This window comes from Polypterus senegalus, chromosome 12 (assembly GCF_016835505.1).
Source record: "Polypterus senegalus isolate Bchr_013 chromosome 12, ASM1683550v1, whole genome shotgun sequence".
Taxonomy (NCBI): domain Eukaryota; kingdom Metazoa; phylum Chordata; class Cladistia; order Polypteriformes; family Polypteridae; genus Polypterus; species Polypterus senegalus.
Window position 1 is genome coordinate 130,049,046 of NC_053165.1, and position 20,250 is coordinate 130,069,295.

General features: G+C 38.1%; 1 protein-coding gene across 2 annotated transcripts in view; it reads left to right on the forward strand.

Annotated features, from left to right (window-relative positions):
• The window catches only part of scaper (S-phase cyclin A-associated protein in the ER), a 641,491-nt gene extending 622,522 nt beyond the window's left edge, over nt 1-18,969 (forward strand). For both annotated transcript variants that reach the window (XM_039773420.1, XM_039773421.1), the window contains exons 29-31: nt 8,058-8,249; nt 12,078-12,129; nt 18,153-18,969. In XM_039773420.1, the coding sequence (XP_039629354.1) occupies nt 8,058-8,249; nt 12,078-12,129; nt 18,153-18,256 (348 nt within the window). In that variant the 3' untranslated portion in view covers nt 18,257-18,969. The remainder of the gene's footprint in view (nt 1-8,057; nt 8,250-12,077; nt 12,130-18,152) is intronic.
• The last annotated feature ends 1,281 nt before the right edge of the window (nt 18,970-20,250 follow it).

The window sequence follows — 20,250 nt, forward strand, 5'->3', positions numbered from 1 at the left end:
CCTGACAGCTCCTCTCTAGGGTATAATCAGGCACCCTGATAATGGAACATATTTGATTACCAAAACAATTTTCTGCACAGTTCTTTAGCTTGAGAGACGCATTTTCTCCTTTTGTAATACTGGACTGTTTCTTTATGTTGTAATGTGGGTTGTCTTTGGGACTGACTAGGGTTCAGAACAGTAAAGAGGTTGGCTTCAACAGAAAATAATTAGTACAAACAGTGTTATGTGCAGATGGTGATCTACGTCTTTCCCAAACTCCACTTTACTCTTTCTAGTATTTATAAAGGAACCTTTCTTCCAACTATGAATTTATAAACCCAACATTCTGATGTCAGTATTATTCTACTGTTTTGCAGTGCTGTCTCCTGCTGTCCCAGAAGAAAATAAATACCAGTTATACGATTAAATGGTAGACTTCCAGAATCAATTTGTGTTGAGTGTCCCACCACTTTACTTAACCATTCTTTTTCTACACTGCTTGTCCTGGCAATGATCATTTTGGAAATAATACAATATCTGGGAAACTCCCTCCTATGCTAACTGTCAGTTATAATCCTACTAAAATGCCCTGTTGTCCTAGAAATAGGCTCTGCACTTTAAATCTCTAGGTCTCAGTTGGGGAGCATTCACGTGGCACCTCTTCCAAATGCCCCCGCTGATCATCTTCATAATGCCAGTATAGCACACTAATTTCTGTTACTTGTTCCCTTGATCCTATCCTTTTGGTTATTACCTACCATCGATGACCATACTCAGCTGTGCATCCATATCTTACATTAGTAGTATAGTGACAACACTGTAACTACTCTTCCAGTTCACTCATAGATGCCATGATCCCATGTTCTGTAACTCATGGACAAAACTTATCTTGCCCATGACTTACTGGGATCCTAATAGCTCAGCTGATATCTGCAGGTCATTCAAATAAGGAATGATTCCAACCTCAGAGATAGTATTTCCTTCAAACTTTGAGGGTATCTTGTCTGTTTTATTCATGAGCACAGGAGATGGTAGTGAAGGCAAAACACTCCCTGGGTGGATTCCAAGTTACTTTAAACCGAATTCATCACATCTCTCACATCATAAGTACAGAAACTAAATTTGGAGAAACACCCCCAGCACGCTTAACATATGTAGCATCTTCAAAAAGTGTTTCACATAGTCATACACCATCTCTAAATCCCCCAAAAAATGAATAAACAGGATTATCAAAATCACATGCATGCAAGTATAAAAGGATCGTCTGCTGTTCCACAGCCAAGACAAAGTCTGCATTGATCTTCTTGGATCTGAGCCCTGACTGTTGGATGGAGTCTCCTCTTCAGCACATTAACATCATATTTACCAGAGAAGCAGGGAACTTTAATTGGTACATTGTTGAAGCTATAGTTGAAACACACCTTCTTGTCCTACTTTTTAAAAATGGAGCCAGGCACTTTCTTCTTCTATTCCAGAGATTCTAGTGCTGTCTTTCATAGAGAATTAAGGAAATGTAATAAATAAATCATTGTAGATTTACTTCTGTTGTTGTACCTACAGTGATTTACTATGACAGAATTAAAACTACCAAAGGCGTGGACTGATTTCCGCTTGAGACACTTACACCCATCTTTCAGGATCAGTGTTATCTGTAATCTTTTCATTTGTAATATAAATGTATCCTTGCTTTGTTAATAATCAAGTCAAGTTAAGTTGGGGAGCATGCACTGGTACAGTGCATTGCCATACCCACTACACAACGAAACAGCTCAGGATCCAGGTTGGCAACCCCCCCAGGCAGACACGCGGTCCAGTCCTACCCTCCGGAAATGACCGTCTATCTGCTGCAGCCAGGTGTTACATGGACGATCTCCTGGCCTGGTCCAGCCACTTGGGTCCCCAACAATGAGGATCTTATGAGCCGGATCATCCTCTGGGAAACACGTTACATGGTCCTAGTGCCGTAACTGACACTCCCTCACAATGCAGGTAATGTGCCTCATTCGGGACACCATGAGCAACAGCTCATTTGACACAAAGTCAAACCAACGGTACCCCAGGATTTTCCGGAGAGACACAGTACCAAAGGAGTCCAGTTTTCGTCTCAGGTCACTGGATAGCGTCCATGTCTCGCCACCATATAGCAAGACATTTGGCAGTACTTAGCATAATGCTTCTGGAGCATGTTTCCAATATGGACAGTATGGAAGCTCTCTGTCAGGAAATCTAGGATCCAGTTGCATAGAAGAGTGCTGTACCCTGGCAGACTCAACTTGTATATGATCTTCTATTTCTGTCCTTCCTTTGGATTCAACTCACTACTATTAAAAATATATTGGTGACTTAGTAATCAGTTAACTACTGGGTACAACTATTCAAATCATTAAAATACATTTGTTTATCCTAAAGACATATAATGTATTGATTGTACTAGTCCTTAAAAACTAATTTATATCGGTATTGTATTTTATTTTTTGTATGTTATACATAACATACTCAAACCTGTTTAATCCAGTTTAGGGCTACGGAGGTTGCTGTGGGATATCCCGACATCTTTGGTCACAAATAAGGGAATGAGGCAGGACACACTCATACTCATACAGAGCCAATTTGGAGTCATCAGTTAACCAAACAAGCATGTGTCAGAGGGACATCCATGCAGGCACAGAGTTTGACCAAGAGATTTAAACCCAGTATGGTGAATCTGCACTAACATGCTACTTCTATTATATTACATGTTTTCCTGAAGAGCTACAATTTCCAGCATTAAAACAGCAGAGTGCAACCTGGACATCAAAGTTAAGAAGCTAAGAAGGGTAGACTCAGGAAATTGTGCACAGTGCTGCACATAAGAAGATTGTGAAGCAATGTAATAAACTGTTACGCTGTTGAGTTAAGTACTTGGTATGAAATCAAAGTTCTGTAACTGCTCAACAGACAGAAAAGCAAAAAAGTCTTATAAAGAGGGAAAGAGAAAAAAATTCTAAAAGTATCCATTGGATGATTGAAGTAAGTCAAATTCATGAATATTGTTATGTTACCATACAGTTAAAGAAGCATTGTAATAACAGATGCATTTAGTTATTATGAAATAGTGTAATACTAGAAGTAATTGATTATTATTTTTGTTAAAGATGAAGGCACAGATGCTTTAAATGGTACAGTTTTTGCACTGATTCCACATCAGTTGGGGAAAGCCGTATAATCAGCCTAACCAACCGGAGAAAATTTGACAATATACAGATTGCTGCATAGAATTATTCAGTAAGCAAGTAATTACATGTTTAACTTCAATTTGATTAAAAAAAATTTTAAAAAACAGGTATATACTTGCTTTTTTATTTTGTTAAGAAATTTTACGTAATTGGCAGCAGTGTAGCGCTTGCTGCCACAAAGGTCCAGACTCTTGGATCCAAGCCGCAGCCTGGTCTTTGTCACTAGGTGTTTTCCACGCTGTCTCCATGTCTGCTTAGGTTTGTTTCCCCAAGTACTCTGGTTTTCCATCCACGTCACAAAGACTTGTGTTTTTGATTTTTGGAGAACCCCTTGTTGGCCCAGAATGTGGAGATCTGTATTAGTGTGCCCCAGCATGGACTGAAGTGATTTCAGTGTTGGTTTGTTTCCTGCCTTGTGCTCAGTGCTGCTGGAATAGGCACCAAACCTGACCTTGAGTAGGATTAAGACAGCTTGAACATAAATGAAAATTTTACTTTGCTCGTTTCAGATTTATAAAGCAAAACTTTGAAATTCTGTTTAATTTTACTCCGCAGAATGACACTTTTCATTGGCTAACTTAAAAGATTACAATATGCAAGCTTTCAAGGCAACTCAGGCCCCTTCTTCAAGATTACATCTTGCCTGAAAAAGGGGCCCGAGTTGCCTCATAACTTGCATATTGTAATCTTTTTAGCTAGCCATTAGAAAGTGTAATTTTGCTTGATTTCTCATTACATCCATAATGGCTAACACGGTACCAGACCCGAGTACTACTCCATAGATGTTAAATTACTAAAACAGATCATGCAGACAAGAACAATCAAAAACATCTCTGGAGTAAAAAGGCAAGAGCAGATTAACGCAGCTATGTATTTAGTGATGACTACATGGGGGCCCTATTTCTAGTCTTCAGAAATTCTCAAAAGCATTAATAAAAATGATCCATCACAATTCTCTTAGCTTTGTATTAAATTAAACAGGAGCATGGGCAGATATAAAGGGAAATTGCTTTCAACACAGCAACAAGAAAGCACTTCTTTATATATACAGTTGTAACAAATCCATTAATGTCTTAAAATGTCTGGATGAGATATTGAGACAACTTTGCTGTTAACTTTGTATATGGAAGGACTTGTTAGTTTTCTGTCATTGGGAAAGTTACAATAACTAATACTAAGCTGTTTGAAATGCTTAGCCCTAGTGTAGTCTTAAATCCAATAATCGCCATCTTTCAGATCAAGGTATGCTGGTACTATTTGGGACAGAGCAGTGTGTCTTTATTTACAATAATATCAATATTTCTCTCCTAGTCATTGTTCTTCTTCTTCTTTTGCCACTGTTATGCAAGCTTGATGTGCTTGATCAATCATCTCCGATCAGCTCAATCCTGCACCTTATTCCCAGTCAAACCCTTTTCCTTCACATCTTCTTTTACTTTATCTGCTTCAGCTTTGGCCTCCCTCACTTTCTCTTCCCCTGTACTTCCATTCCCATCCTTGTTTTTCCATCTTGTTCATTGCCTCTCCTCATCTCATTACCATACTACTTCAACCTATTTTACTGCACTTTTAGATCTCTCAACCCATTTATGATTTACAGTACCTCTGGTTGTCTCATTTCTTATTCTGTCCTTTTTTGTAACTCCACACATCCATTTCAACATTCTCATTTCTGCCACATCTAACTTTTTCTCTTGTACTCCCTTTACAGCTCCATATATCATTGCAGGTCTTAACAACCTTCATTTTGCAGTCACACAATACTCCTGATACCTCCTTCCAATTGTTCCATCCACACTACACTCTATTGTCTCTGCATCTAGTTTTCCATCTTGGGCTACCACTGATCGTAGATATTTAAATTTATCTACTCTTTTCAGTAGCTTTTCGTGCAGGTTAACTTCTGAATCCTGATCATCGTTAAACCTCATCTATTCTGTCTTCTTCCTATTTATCTTCAGTCCTCTATCTACCAAAGTCTTTCTCCAGTCTTTGAACATCCTCTTCACTTCCTCTGTTTTTCTGGTGCTACACAACACAATGTCATCAGCAAAAACCATACTCAGGGGGACTGGTCTTTTATCCCATGACTCTACATATTCATGACCAGATCAAAGTAGTAAGGGCTTAAAAGAGACCACTGGTGCAGACCTCCTCTAAATGGGATCTTGTCTGTTACCCCAACACTGCTTTTAACCCAAGTCCTAACTCCCCCATACATATTCTGGACAATCCTCACATACTTCTCTGGTCCTCCATTCTCTCTCATACACTTCCAGACCTCTTGACATGGCACTGTCACAGGGGTGGGCAAAGTCATTCCTGGAGGGCCGCAGTGGCTGCAGGTTTTTGTTCCAAACCAATTGCTTAATAAGAAGCACTTATTGCTCTAGAAACACTTCTGCTTCATTTTAGTTATCTCCCTCATTAAGATTTTGAACCCTTATTGCTTATTTAAGTCTTAAACAGTCGCATTCTCGGTTTTTAATTGCTCCTTATTAACAAAAAGATGCAAATGACAAAAGAAGCCAGCAGTTATCCATTTTGCTTGTTACCCTTTACACCTGTGTGTATTTATCTTGCACTATTTGGTTTAATTAAATACTTGGAAGGAAAGAGAAGAGAAAAAAGTGAAAGATTGAGAAGTACCCATCCGTTTTACACGTCAAAGTATTTGAATGATATACTTAGAATGGAAAAAAAATCTAGGATATGAGAATGACTTGACATAGCAGAGTTAAAGCACTGACAAGCCATGAAATGTAATTATTGGCAAGGATTGTTTTCTAATTAAGCAACTGGGTTGGAACAAAAACCCGCGGCCACTGTGGCCCTCCAGGAATGACTTTGCCCACCCCTGCTCTATCATAAGCCTTTTCCAAATCAATAAACGCCATAAGCAAACCTTTCTATTTTTCTCCTAGTTACTTACCAAATGTAATATGTATTATTGCTCTTTCAAGAGTGTAAGGAAAAATTTCCAAGTTTTAAAAAAATATCCTAATTTTTATAGCAAAATAAATTATTTCCCCCAGTTTTGTGACTTTCAGTCAGGACAGACTGTCATCTGATTGGTTATAGTTATGGTTGGTGCACTCGGTGAAAACTCCCTTTCTAATGGTGATAGCGTATCTCCCTGAATCCCATTGCAATTGGGGGAGTGGTTTGGGGTTTCAATGCTTTACTCATGCCTGGTTTTCAAGGGTATAGATAAACACTTATCAGACCACTAAAGGTATTACAGAAGTGTTATTTGTTAAGGCCGACATGCATTTATTGATGTTCATTTAAAGTATTAAGGAGTTTCACCTTTCTGTAATTTCTGTAATTTTCAAAGAATGGGGCTATTAAAGTGCTGAAGCTATGTTTTTAATCAGGAGTGAGATCTGGGACAGCAAGTGAAGCTGCATAGAAGGTGCAACACACACACAAACTGCGGCCGCCGTGACTGTCAGCACTGAGTGCTTCTGTTTAAAAGTTGTTTTAAGTAAGTTATTGCAGACCTTACAACGGCAGTGAGAGAAGTCAGGTTGTGCAGCCTTTGCTTTTGTGGGGCAAAACTAGAGATTTTTTACAATCCTAATGCGTATGCTTATCTGGAGTCACTTGTTGATTGGTTGTAGAGCAGATCAGGCGCCATGAGGGATTACTTATTATGCTTTTGTCATTTTATTGTCCTTTTTTTTTTTTTATAACCATTGCGCTAATATTCCTGCAAGAATGTATTTTCCCTTTCGGGGCTTTGCTTTGATTGATTTGAGTAGTCATTGCAGTGAACGATTCACACATTTTTTTTCTTTATATGGCTATAGGCCTATGTCTATTTTGTTAATTCTTGCAAAAAATTGATGCCATCAATTGATGCCAGTTTAACTGTACTATTGCAATAAAGACTTCTTCTTCTTTGATTAGAGTTGACTATAATAATGGTCAGTCGTCTATTCATGGTTATAATCTAAGATGGCATCTGATGTATTGGATTACCTCATTGTCCACAAGTGGTCTTGATATTGCTTCGTCTAGTGTGGCTGAATACCAGTTACCCTTCTAAGAAGCTGGATGTAACCATAAGAATCCCCGTAACTACTTGCTATTCCAGAGTGTTAAAATGATTACAAAATTTCACAAAAGCCACCTCTTCCTTAAGTTCAGTATCATAACTCTTTACAATAAATTGTAACAAAAAATACCAAATATTGCTTAAACTAGGATCATATAATTCACTTGGAGAATCAGAGAGGCTTTAAACTATAGCTATTACCTTTTTAAAGAGTGAAGTAGGATTCTGATTTTCCCTTATATCCTTTAGAGGCTCAAAGACTGCCTAAATTAAATTGTAACTAAGTTAAGCTCTATTAATAATTGTTCCATTTTTATTCATTTTTGCAAGTTTCCTTTTACTATTTGTAAAGCCTTTTGAGGTACACTGTGTATGTAAAATGTGTTATGTAAATAAATATTGTTGTTTTGATATTAAATTGTTTTTTATATTAAGAAATCATTATAGGTATTTGTATAAACATAATTCTGACTAGAATACCAACAAATATCAAAAAATATTTTAACATTATCACTCACCTCTGGTGCCAGGTATACTTACAGTATGAGCATCGTAGTGCTGAATAGTGGCATTTGTTATGCTCAGTCCATGACTAGCACACATATCCAATAATGACCCATCATTAAAATTATTTTTAAATTCTGCGCCATTGTAATTTTTTTCCTCTCTGTGCCATTCATCACTTTGTTTCTGTTAATACATCTGGAGCAGAGCCATCTCAGAAAAAGAGCTCTTTATATAATTATGAGTATACCCTATTTTCATTAGTAATGAGACTGACTTGTTTTATTTTTGCTTAGGTAATTGTGCAGTCTGGACGTCAGCCCAGTGTCCTGCAGAAACTGTGTCAACTGCCTTTCCAGTATTTTAGTGACCCAAGACTGATCAGAGTGCTCTTCCCAACACTTATATCTGCCTGCTACAACAACAGCCAAAACAAGGTCATCCTAGAGCAAGAAATGAGCTGTGTTTTGCTTGCAACATTTATACAGGTACAATACAGTCAGGTAATCTAGGCTAAAAACTGCTTAAAGTTGTGTTGCAACTTGTCTTTTCGTAAACATACCAGCTATGAAAAAGAGTCGCTGTGCCTTTGTAACTGATTAAAGTGGATGTGACTCTGTATCAGCAGCTTTTATGTAATTACCTGTACTCTGAGAAATTCTTTTAGCAAAAAATAATAAATGCAGAAGCATAATACATTTGTGATTTTTTCACTGTTAAGTTTCATGAGACAAACTACAAAAATGCATTCTTATGTCATAAAAAGGGTCTTTAAAGCTGTCCTCTTTACTTGTTGGGGTGCTTGCCCTTAGCATCATGGGGGAAAATGTCCCAAATTCCCACTTCCACCCAGCCTTGCATGCTTTTTTCTTTTCTTATTTATTCCCTCTCCTATTGTCGTGTTTCTAGGGCACCCAGGACACGCATACACACACACACACACACACACACACACACACACACAGAGCATACTCTAGTATACCTAAAGTTCTCACACCACCATCTGCAGGATTTGTCTTGCTGACAGTGTGGCTCCTTCAATGCCCCTGGGAATTGTTTGTAATGTATGTAAAAGTGCCTCGGTAATCTTCTTCCCTGCTCTGTTCTGGTTTTTCTGAGTTATTCCACTTTTGCACAAGTTAAGAACTGTTTTTTACTTATTTTAAGAAATGTTATGAATTTTGTGATGTCAAGTAAATATTTTTAACCTTCTTATCAAATTCTGATTCCGAGCATATTCTGGCAGAAGGATGTCCTTATACAGGGCCTTACACACTTACTACAGGGTGATTTAGAGAAGCCAACCAGCAGCCAATTGCTATTAGCTGGCAATGTTACCCATCATACCACTGTGTGGTCCCTGTGTAAACATTTTTTATGTGCAGCAAACATGTGCCTGAGGGGCAGCTTATCATCTTAATCTATGACATAACAATTGTTTCTGTGAAATTATTTCCAAATGTTCATAAAACAGGTACTGGAGTAGAGAGGAAAGGGTATTTAGCTGTAAATGGAAGAATTAAGGAGTGTTCAGGCCACATAATAGAATATTAAAAATGCAAGGTTTTACAAACCATTGGACAAAACGAATCCGCTGTCAGGGTTTGTAAGGAAGAGTAGGAGGTACAGTTGTCCATCCATCCATGTCCCAATGATTGGACTGTGCTTGCCACTCCCTTGTGTGCCCTACCACTGTTTTGATTAATACTAGCTTGTTTGTGGTATAACATTATCCTTCAACTTATTTTCTGTTTTTTTCCTGCTGATATTTTCAGTTGAAGGTTGAACAAAGCAGACTGAACTTTCCTATACCCGGCTAATGTCTTTAGCTCCACCATGGGGGTTCCCGGTAACTGCTCACTTGTGATTAAATTGGATGCACCGTTTTTTTTTTTTTTTTTATTAATTTTATTACAATCCATACAAAGCAATCAAGATTTTACAAAAAGAAAAATTGAGTTAAGAACAGATCGATCCCCACCCCTGAGAGAGAGAGCAAGCCAAATAACGTTAAATTTAAGGCTTGTAAACATACCTAATTTAAAAAAAATTCTCTGTGCTTTATGAACTTATTTTAAAATATTACTGATTAGATCCTGCCATGTTTTGAAAAAAGTCTGTACAGATCCTCTAACTGAGTATTTGATTTTTTCCAATTTCATAATAATAATAATTTAATAATATAACACATCGGTTTCCCACTGACTTAAAAGAGGAGAGTTTGGATTCTTCCAGTTTATCAGAATGAGTCTGCTTGCCAACAGTGTAGTGAATGCAATCACAATTTGTTTGTCTTTCTCCACTTTAAACCCCTCTGGAAGAACCCCAAACACAGCTGTTAATGGGTTAGGAGGGATTGTGAGTCCAAGGCTGTCTGACAGGTAATTACAAATTTTGTCCAGAATAATGTTAATTTTGTGCAGGCCCAGAACATGTGACCTGTTGAGGCTGGGACTTGGTTGCAACGTTCGCAGGTTGGATCATGGATGCACCCTTTTAATGATTTAAGAGTTTTCTAGTCCTGTCAAATATTCTAGATTAGGCTACATGGCTGGCACTGAGTGAACTCCTGAAAAAATGCAATTTTTATTATTTTTTTGCTTCTACAGTGCTTGCTATGTCTGTATGTTTTTTTCATTATTTGCTGAATTGTGAACCATCTTATACTGTAAGTCTGAAGCAGATTTTATTTCAGACTTTCACTGTACCTTTTGCTGTCAATCCTTACACATCTTTAAAACTGTGCCTTAGTGATACACAGTAGAGAGAGTGTGTGTGTTGTGACAAATATATACTGTATTGATTAGTGTTAAAGGCAAATAGATAACCTCTGATCTTTTCAGACTACTGAGTCTTATTCCGCTTTGTCTCACAGTCTGCTGGATGTCCTTTTGGTATACCTTAGAAAAGGTCTGAAAAGTTGTTTCCATCATGAATGATATAATATACATTTTAGACTAAGTTTATTGATTTCAGTTACTATATGTTTAATGAACTGTATATGCTTACAGTGCTATGAAAAAAGTATTTGTCCCTTCCTGATTTTTTTCAGTTAAAGCAAATCTTCAACCCTTAAATTTCTACATCTCTTGAACCAAAATCTGAGTGAATATATAGCACAATTTTATTTTATTTTTTTGCTTTTCTAATATATTGAATGAAGAAAGTTATCCAACACAAACTTGCATTTTGTGCAAAAGTAATTGTCCCCTAGTTAATCAGTTTAAAGGGATAATTAGAGTCAGCTGGTCGAACAAAGCCAGACATGATTACTGCAAGTGCCGTTCAATATGGACCTCATTAATTTTGACACCTTTGTCCCAGGACGCTAAATCTTCAAGCAGCAGCAGCAGCAGCAGCACTAACCACTGTGCTGTCAAGATGGGCATCAGGCCTCCAAAACCCTGAATTGGTTTGAGCAGGCTTAAGATTGTCATGTAATTTTGTACAGAACCAAAAAAGGTTGTTTTGTGTTGATTTCTGAGAACATCTGCAGCCAACACAATCCTGTATTATTTTTCCTGTTTATCTTGAATGATAAGTCAAATAAAATGACATCTTTTATTGGCAAACTAAAAAGGTAACAAAATTCAAGATTTTGAGGCAACTCAGGTCTCTCCTTCAGGTGTGTCATTTTGCTTGACTTCTCATTGCATCCACAATGGCTAACACGGTATAAGACCCATCTGTCTGTCTGTCTGTCTGTCTATCTATCTATCTATCTATCTATCTATCTATCTATCTATCTATCTATCTGTCTGTCTGTCTGTCTGTCTGTCTGTCTGTCTGTCTGTCTGTCTGTCTGTCTGTCTGTCTGTCTGTCTGTCTGTGTAATTGATTAAAATAAGGTGACTGTTTTATATGCAGAAGGAAATGGGGAAGCATGTTAAGAAGACTGTTGGGGGAATAAAAGATCAGCAAAATAAGTCTTTGTGTGGCCTGTAAAGAAAGTTAGGCCAGGCTGATATTTGTGTTCTTTCTTTTGTTGTTCTGATTTGCATTGTGTCATGAATTGTGGATGTGGTGTAGAAATAGAAATGCTACTAAAAATTTAATTTACTTTGAGTATAGTTTAGTAGTCTCAGGTATCATAGTGACTACACAAATTACAATAAATGATTGCATGTATTTGTTTTCGTTTTGACCTAAATTTTCAATAACATCTAATAGCAGTACAAAAAAATCAACTGTCTTTTAAGAAACACCATACTGGCATTATTCTTGCCTCTTATGAAATGATTTCAGTACTTTTCCAGTGTCACAGTAGGGTAATAGTACCTGCCATTTAAAATGAATAACAATTCTCTCTTTCTTAGGATTTTGCACAAAGTTCAAGCCAAAATGAAAACAAACCATCCCAGCAAGGAGGTAAGTTCTTCACGGAGGTCTACTTTTATTTGTGCTTATAGTTGTAAATCCTTAAAAAGCTATTTGTGTATTATTAAGACAATAAAATGACACTGTTAAAAGCTAAGTAAGAAATTTTAAGATCACTTTAGGTTGACTTGAAAATTGGCAGTTTAAAGTTTTGTCTCACATTTGCCCTTTACGTAAGTAACGCTGACAACAGCATAAGCATTGTATTTTAGACGTACTGTAAAAATGAAGTACACAATGTAACATGCCCCTGCCACAGATATTTGTAAGTTGCACTTTTAAGCAGCATGATGTATAATGAAATAAACTCTCCCAGACTATTAGCGCAGTTTAACCAAAGTGAGTCTTCACCCCTCTTCATGGTGGGTACATGAAGGAAGTGTAGATGTTACTAAGATCAACGGGCAAACACTGGAAGAGGGATGCCAGGCAAAAACCATGGCCGGGTTCAGAGAGCTCAAAAACAATAACTTGTTAGGAAAAAAGTCCAAATCAATGTCGAAAGCACAAAAATGAAAATGAAAGAAATTAAATAAACAAAGTAGAGCAAGAACTAAAATACAGTATGGTACACAATTGAGCAGCAAGCCACTCAGAGAGTCTGTTTAAAAATGCTTCAATAAGGGATGGATGTTTGTTTTTTGACAATAGCAGTCATGGCTATTAGCACAGAGTGTGAGCGAACATGAACAATGACACAAACTTCTATTCAGTTAACACTTACAGTACATCTGATATACCAAGTTTTTATTTTCGGCTTTTCTTTCAGACACCATAGCAATTATGCAAAAGTGTAATAAAAGATCTGGTATGGCACTTGCTCAAATTATGAACATAAGACCTTTAGAAGAATGGTGAAGATACTGCATGCCATTGTTGGAAAAAGTACTTTCATGTACTAAGAACTTTTGCACAGCCCATTGCCTCAAGAAGGCTGGCAGCATAGACATGAACTACAGTCAACCTTGTCTTAAAAGGAGTTCAGAAGTAGTGCTGTAAAAAAGGCAGCAATAAAAACTGTGTTTGTCCTCAAACAATAAGACTAGTAAAGGCCGTGATGACTTGTACATGTGTTTATAATTATTAGTCTGTTAAATATTATTGGGTTGTTAGAGAAGAGCCAAGCAAAATGACACCTTTTATTGGCTAACTAAAAAGATTACAAAAAGAAAAGATTGGGTTGTTAGTAATTCCTTTCTATTTCATTGTTTTTGTTTTATTACTATTTATCTTTTTAATAAAGGAGCGTGAATACCTAACCTAAACAAGTCTAATCTAATTATGAGACTCAAGAACATCAAAAGCTGCTTTATTCAATCACTGTTCTTTACATACTGTATAAAGAAAAGATTCTCACCACTCAGCTGATCGTGACGTCCAGTTTATTCAGGGTGTCCAAGACTAGCACTGATTATTTTAATGAATCAAACAGGCAATTTGTCCTTCATGCCACAGTCAAGCATATCACAATTCTTAATCAGGGGGAAATGATTATTTAACATACGAGTAGTTCCACTCGTTCAAATAAAAAATGCAGCAGTTTTTCAAATCTTAAAAGTATATTGGAAAATAAACCTGAATCCAAATAAAGTATCTTTGCATTATTTTAACAATAAGGGAAGTGTTACATAGAGTGTTTCTATATTATGGCAAACCGCATTTTATTTTGCAGATAAGCACCAAGTCCACACTCACCTCCATGAGGTTTAGTAAAGCTAATGGACCTTCCAAAAACCTGACAAATTAAATCAAAGTTCACCTTTACCACTGACTGCAGTCTAAACACACTGTGCAGCATTTAAATGAATGGGTAATTGTACTCAAATAAATGATTCTGCAAAACATTACCAGTTAAGGCTACACATTCGCACTTCTGTGTTTTCATTTAAAAACGGCATTTTTTAATTCAAAATGATTTCCTTGTACGCTAGCATTTTCACATTGTTTACTTAAGTTTCTCTGTCCAGACTAAAATGACCAATAAGGCGTATGACGTAGTATGAAGGCTAGGGGGTGCCAGTCAGCCTCAAACACATACACACCAGACAGTCCCGGGTTCAAATATAGAGGGTGTTTATTACAAATACCTTGTAAACACAAGCTGCTGCTTCTTCTTTTCTCCTCCTCCTCTCCTCCCTCTACCACCACCACACTGCTATCCTTCAGTCAAGTGCTGCCTTCCTTCCTCCGAACTCTGACTCGCCTCGACAAGGCATTGCAGTCACTTTTATTGGAGCCCGGAAGTACTTCCGATGCCTGGGCTTTGACAGTTGGAAGCACTTCCACGTTATATGGAAGTCCCAAATAATAGGGAGTGTATCTCAGTCCAGCACCCTCTTGCGCCATCCCCCGGATCCCAGCAGGGCTCCATTACTGGACTAAAATTCCCAGCATTCCCTGCTGGTGTCCAAATGGGTACTGATCCAGGGTTGCTCCAATCTAACGTCCTGGGGGATAAAATGGCCCCCAGAGACAGTATTTTCCTATCCATCCCTTCTGTCATTGCCAGGAAAGGTTTCGTAGGTATACCCAGTTGGGACGCCTGTCCATTCACCTAGGGCTTCCTGTCCAGCCAAAGGAACTTCTTCTCTCCTGGTCAGGACACCCGTTCATCCACATGGGACCCTCCATTCGGGTAAGGAACCTTTCTCTCAGTCGGGACGTTTGTCCGTCCGCTTGGGGCTTCCAATCCGGGTAAGGATTCTTCCCCTCTCTTAGCTAGGATGCCCATTCATCCCATATCGTAGTTACAGTAAACATTTGCACATGCACATCAGTGGATAAATCCTTGAAAGGATGACACTGGCCATGGATTTTATCGCAAAACAGTATCAACCAGTGAATGACTTGCCTGTCTCGCATATATAATGAACAGTAACCATTCAGGAAAGGGCTACATAACAAGGACAAGCAAATCAGAGCACATTGCAACACTGAGCTGCTTTTTCAAAAGTGTACTTCTGTGGAGAGCATTTTCTATAGTTTGCCATTGTTGGGGAATAAAAATGCTGGTTTAGTGTAAACGAAAGTCAAAATGTAGAGTAATGTCTGCATTTTTATAAGAAGACATAGTATTTTGGATGTAATATACTAAAGTGGTCTAAATGTTGCAGTGATATGTTCATATCAAACTAATGTTTAGGTTTTAAATCACATAATATAAGCTTCATTGGCAACACAGAGATATGTTGCAAGCATATTCACCATTAAATTAGAAGACCATTATCTGTGCTGCAAAACATGCACAATCTGAAAAGGCAAGGAGAAATGGAGAAGAGCATTTCTACATGTAAATCCACATGCTGCAACACTTCTGTGAAGGAGTACTGTATATCAGTCTCCTACAGCCCATTACTTGAAAGTGCACACCAGTCACCTGCCAACAACCCCTCAGAACTGGTACAAAGGAAGAAAGTATTCAGTTAACCCAAGAAAACCGGGTAATGAAAGCCAAATATACAATTACTTGAAGATGCTCACCCCAATATGGATAGATGGTTAAACAGTCTTTAGCTTGTCCATGTTCCAGTAATAATGTTTTTGCTTGAATTATTTGGCTACAAAGGAAACTAGTTATGCATTTTTTTGCCATAAATTTTGTCAGATTTGGCTGCCTGGCCATAAATAAGTTGCATTTTCTCTTTTACTGCCTTGTGCCAACTGTGGCTACTGTTTGGGAATTTTCCTTTAAATAACTGAGATCACCATTCCCAATAGTTAGGATGGACATCCTTTGTTATGATGACAGAGCCCTGCCATGTGAACATCTCAGTTGTAAAGCTCACATGTCTTCTGCAGTCAGTGCAGAGAGAATACAGTTAGGTCCATAAATACTTGGACAGAGACAACTTTTTTCCAATTTTGGTTCTGTACATTACCACAATGAATTGTAAATGAAACAACTCCGATGCAGTTGAAGTGCAGACTTTCAGCTTTAATTCAGTGGGTTGAACAAAAAGATTGCATAAAAATGTGAGGCAACTAAAGCATTTTTAACACAATCCCTTCATTTCAGGGGCTCAAAAGTAATTGGACAATTGACTCAAAGGCTATTTCATGGGCAGGTGTGGGCAAGTCTGTCGTTATGTCATTATCAATTAAGCAGATAAAAGGCCTGGAGTTGATTTGAGGTGTGGTGCTTGCATGTGGAAGATTTTGCTGTGAACAGACAACATGCGGTCAAAGGAGCTCTCCATGCAGGTGAAAGAAGCCATCCTTAAGATACGAAAACAGAAAAAACCTATCCGAGAAATTGCTACAATATTACGAGTGGCAAAATCTACAGTTTGGTACATCCTGAGAAAGAAAGCAAGCACTGGTGAACTCAGCAACGCAAAAAGACCTGGATGTCCACGGAAGACAACAGCGGTGGATGATCACAGAATCATTTCCATGGTGAAGAGAAACCCCTTCACAACAGCCAACCAAGTGAACAACACTCTCCAGGGGTTAGGCGTATCGATATCCAAGTCTACCATAAAAGAAGACTGCACGAAAGTAAATACAGAGGGTGCACTGCAAGGTGCAAGCCACTCATAAGCCTCAAGAATAGAAAGGCTAGATTGGACTTTGCTAAAGAACATCTAAAAAGCCAGCACAGTTCTGGAAAAACATTCTTTGGACAGAAGAAACCAAGATCAACCTCTACCAGAATGATGGCAAGAAAAATGATGGAGAAGGCGTGGAACAGCTCATTATCCAAAGCATACCACATCATCTGTATAACACAGTGGAGGCAGTATGATGGCTTGGGCGTGCATGGCTGCCAGTGGCACTGGGACACTAGTGTTTACTGATGATGTGACACAGAAGCAGCTGAATGAATTCTGAGGTATTCAGAGACCTACTGTCTGCTCAAATTCAGCTAAATGCAGTCAAATTGATTGGGCGGTGTTTCATGATACAGATAGACAATGACCCAAAACATACAGCCAAAGCAACCCAGGAGTTTATTAAAGCAAAGAAGTGGAAAATTCTTGAATGACCAAGTCAGTCACCTGATCTTAACCCAATTGAGCATGCATTTCACTTGTTGAAGACTAAACTTCGGCCACAAAGGCCCACAAACAAACAGCAACTGGAAGCCGCTGCAGTAAAGGCCTGGCAGAGCATTAAAAAGGAGGAAACCCAGCATCTGGTGATGTCCATGAGTTCAAGACTTCAGGCTGTCATTGCCAGGAAAGGGTTTTCAACCAAGTATTAGAAATGAACATTTAATTTCCAGTTATTTAATTTGTCCAATTACTTTTGAGCCCCTGAAATAAAGGGATTGTGTTAAAAATGCTTTAGTTGCCTCACATTTTTATGTAATCTTTTTGCTCAACCCACTAAATTAAAGCTGAAAGTCTGCACTTCAACTGCATCTGAGTTGTTTCATTTAAAATTCATTATGGTAATGTACAAAACCAAAATTAGAAAAAAGTTGTCTCTGTCCAAATATTTATGGACCTAACTGTATCTGTGAATGTTTTGTAATGATAGAAAGATACCAGAATATCTAGATAGATTATAAGTATTTAAGAAAACATCTTGGCGCTAAACAGAGCAAAAGAATTTTGACAGACGTGAGGAGTCCATTCAGTCCATCGCGCTTGTTTGTTTAGCTAACAGCTAAGCTGTCCCAACATCTCATCCAGATTCTTCTTAAAGGTTGTCAAGGTTTCTGCTTCAACTGTGTGTCTCTGTAGTTTGTTCCAGAATTGGACTTTTTTATATATAGTATAAACATTGCAGTTAAAAGAATTGCATATCATCTTCTTTGTGATAAATGCATTAGCGTACAAATTCTTGATTACACTGAAGAGAGCAGAGAAAAATTCACTTACTCTCTCCAGAGCCGTGAACTGGATTAAGTCGAATTCTTTATTCTTGTTGGCATTGTTTTTCCTGTTTTAGTTCCACATTCTATAGGATTTGTTACCATTTATTAGGATTCATTTGCCAAAACTGACATATTTATTTTTTTGAACATTGGATTAAATTCGCCTTTTTTATTTTATTTATTTGTATTTCAGAAAGTGTTGCCCAGTCTATGGATTACCTCGAACTGTCAAACCGGTTTCCTAGAGATCAATGGGATTCAGCGCTGCAGTTTTTCCTAAAGAAGAAAGATAAATGATTTTTGTGTTGTAGACTCTTAAGATCATATTTTTCTTTGAAAAAAACCAATGAAAGTCAACTGAAAAATGAAATCCTCTTCACTAAAGAGAAAAGGAAAGTAATTGATATTCTCCTGTTAATTTAAGGTCCCTGTGCTGTGGGTTTTTGCATCTTATTTTTCCTGTAGACACCATCAATGCTAGCTCTGTTGTGTCTTCATTGACTCTTCCCTGGATGTGAAAGATGAGCTCGCAGTACGAGCGTCCTGTGGTGTGCACACGGCTCACAGTGCATCTCTGGAAGGTGAGACGGACTGCGCCTCAAAGCCGCTTAGAGTGAAGAGCGCGAGGACTGCCCATTAAATGGACGGCTGCGCTTTATAAGGTCATTCTTGTTTTTATTCCTCTTCTAAAGGATATGACGGTAGTTTAATGGTAGTGACAGTTGTCCTGCAGGGTATCTGTAGTTAAGTTGATGGTATGAGTTATACATTTTATATTTTTGAATTTGTGATATTGTTGACGATTTGCACAAGTATTGTATTAATTGTATATATTTTCCCCTTTTTGTACTCCTATGTTATTTTCTTCCTTCATTATAATAACTTTTTTCAAAAGTAGGTGACAAAAAAGTCTTTCTTTCAAAATTATTTATTTCCTTTTCCTCTTGTTTTTCTTTATATCAACAAATGTATATGCACAACACTACAATGAATAATATTTAACTTGTTTTTCTCATTTTGGTGTTTAGTAAGTTGCCTTTCATGTTTTCTCAATTTCATTCAGTTTTCTTTCTTTAAAACATATTTAATTTGTAAAGTATAACATTGTTAATAAGTCAAATAAAAAATCCTAAAATTGACTTTGTTTTGCTTGGTTTGTGTTTGTTGAATGCATCCTGAGTTACAGTCCAGTCCAACAGGTGGCATTTTCTGAATATTGTGGCTTCCTTGCAATCTGTTGGTTTAATTTGCGGAATGTGTATGTGTGGTTATCTATTTTATCTTTTTTATTGTGATGTCACCATTTTGTTTTGAATAGTTGTAGCAGTTTTGTGAGTATTGCCTCACAGCAGCAGCCATGTTGTTTACAGTTGCTATGCTGTGACGTGGAGGTCACATGACACATTCCACACACCTATGTAAGATGGTGACACACTTCTGTTGTAATCCTGGGGTTTGATCGAAGGTTAATTAAAAATAGATAGATAGTTACTTTATTAATCCCAAGGGGAAATTCACATAGTCCAGTTTTGTTACATAGCTGTTTTGTTAGCACTGTACAAAGAAAGGAATCCAAGCCAGTAAATGACATTTTTGGCTGAAAATCTCTTTTGTTTCCTGACTTTGAATTTGCCTCTTGTTTTCATTTTGTCCCTGATATCCATCCATCCATCCATTTTCCAACCCGCTGAATCCGAACACAGGATAACGGCGGTCTGCTGGAGCCAGTCCGAGACAATACAGGGCACAAGGCAGGAACCAATCCCGGGCAGGGTGCCAACCCACCGCAGGACACACACAAACACACCCACATGCCAAGCACAATTTAGAATCACCAATCCACCTAGCCTGCATGTCTTTAGACTGTGGGAGGAAACCCACGCAGACACGGGGAGAACATGCAAACTCCACACAGAGAGGACCCGGGAAGCGAACCCGAGTCTCCTAACTGCCAGGCAGCAGCGCTACCACCGTGCCGCCATCCCTGATATCCTTGTTTATGAAATGGCGTGTGCCTCCTGATGTTTTTCATTTTCTTTGATGCATACCTTCCACGTTATCACCAACCAAACAAAACTTGTTTCATTGTATAAGACATTACTACATTACTGTTTGTGATATGGAGGCAGGAACATGGAAAAAAGGAGTGTGTGAGGTCTGCAAAATGCTCCACAAAGCAGGCCAGGATTTTCACCCCTCTGCCCAGATAAGGCTCACCCCAAGTCAGCCAGCCCCCAATTGCTACCAGCAGCCTACATAAGCCTAAAAATGGGGAGCCGGTGTTAGAAGTT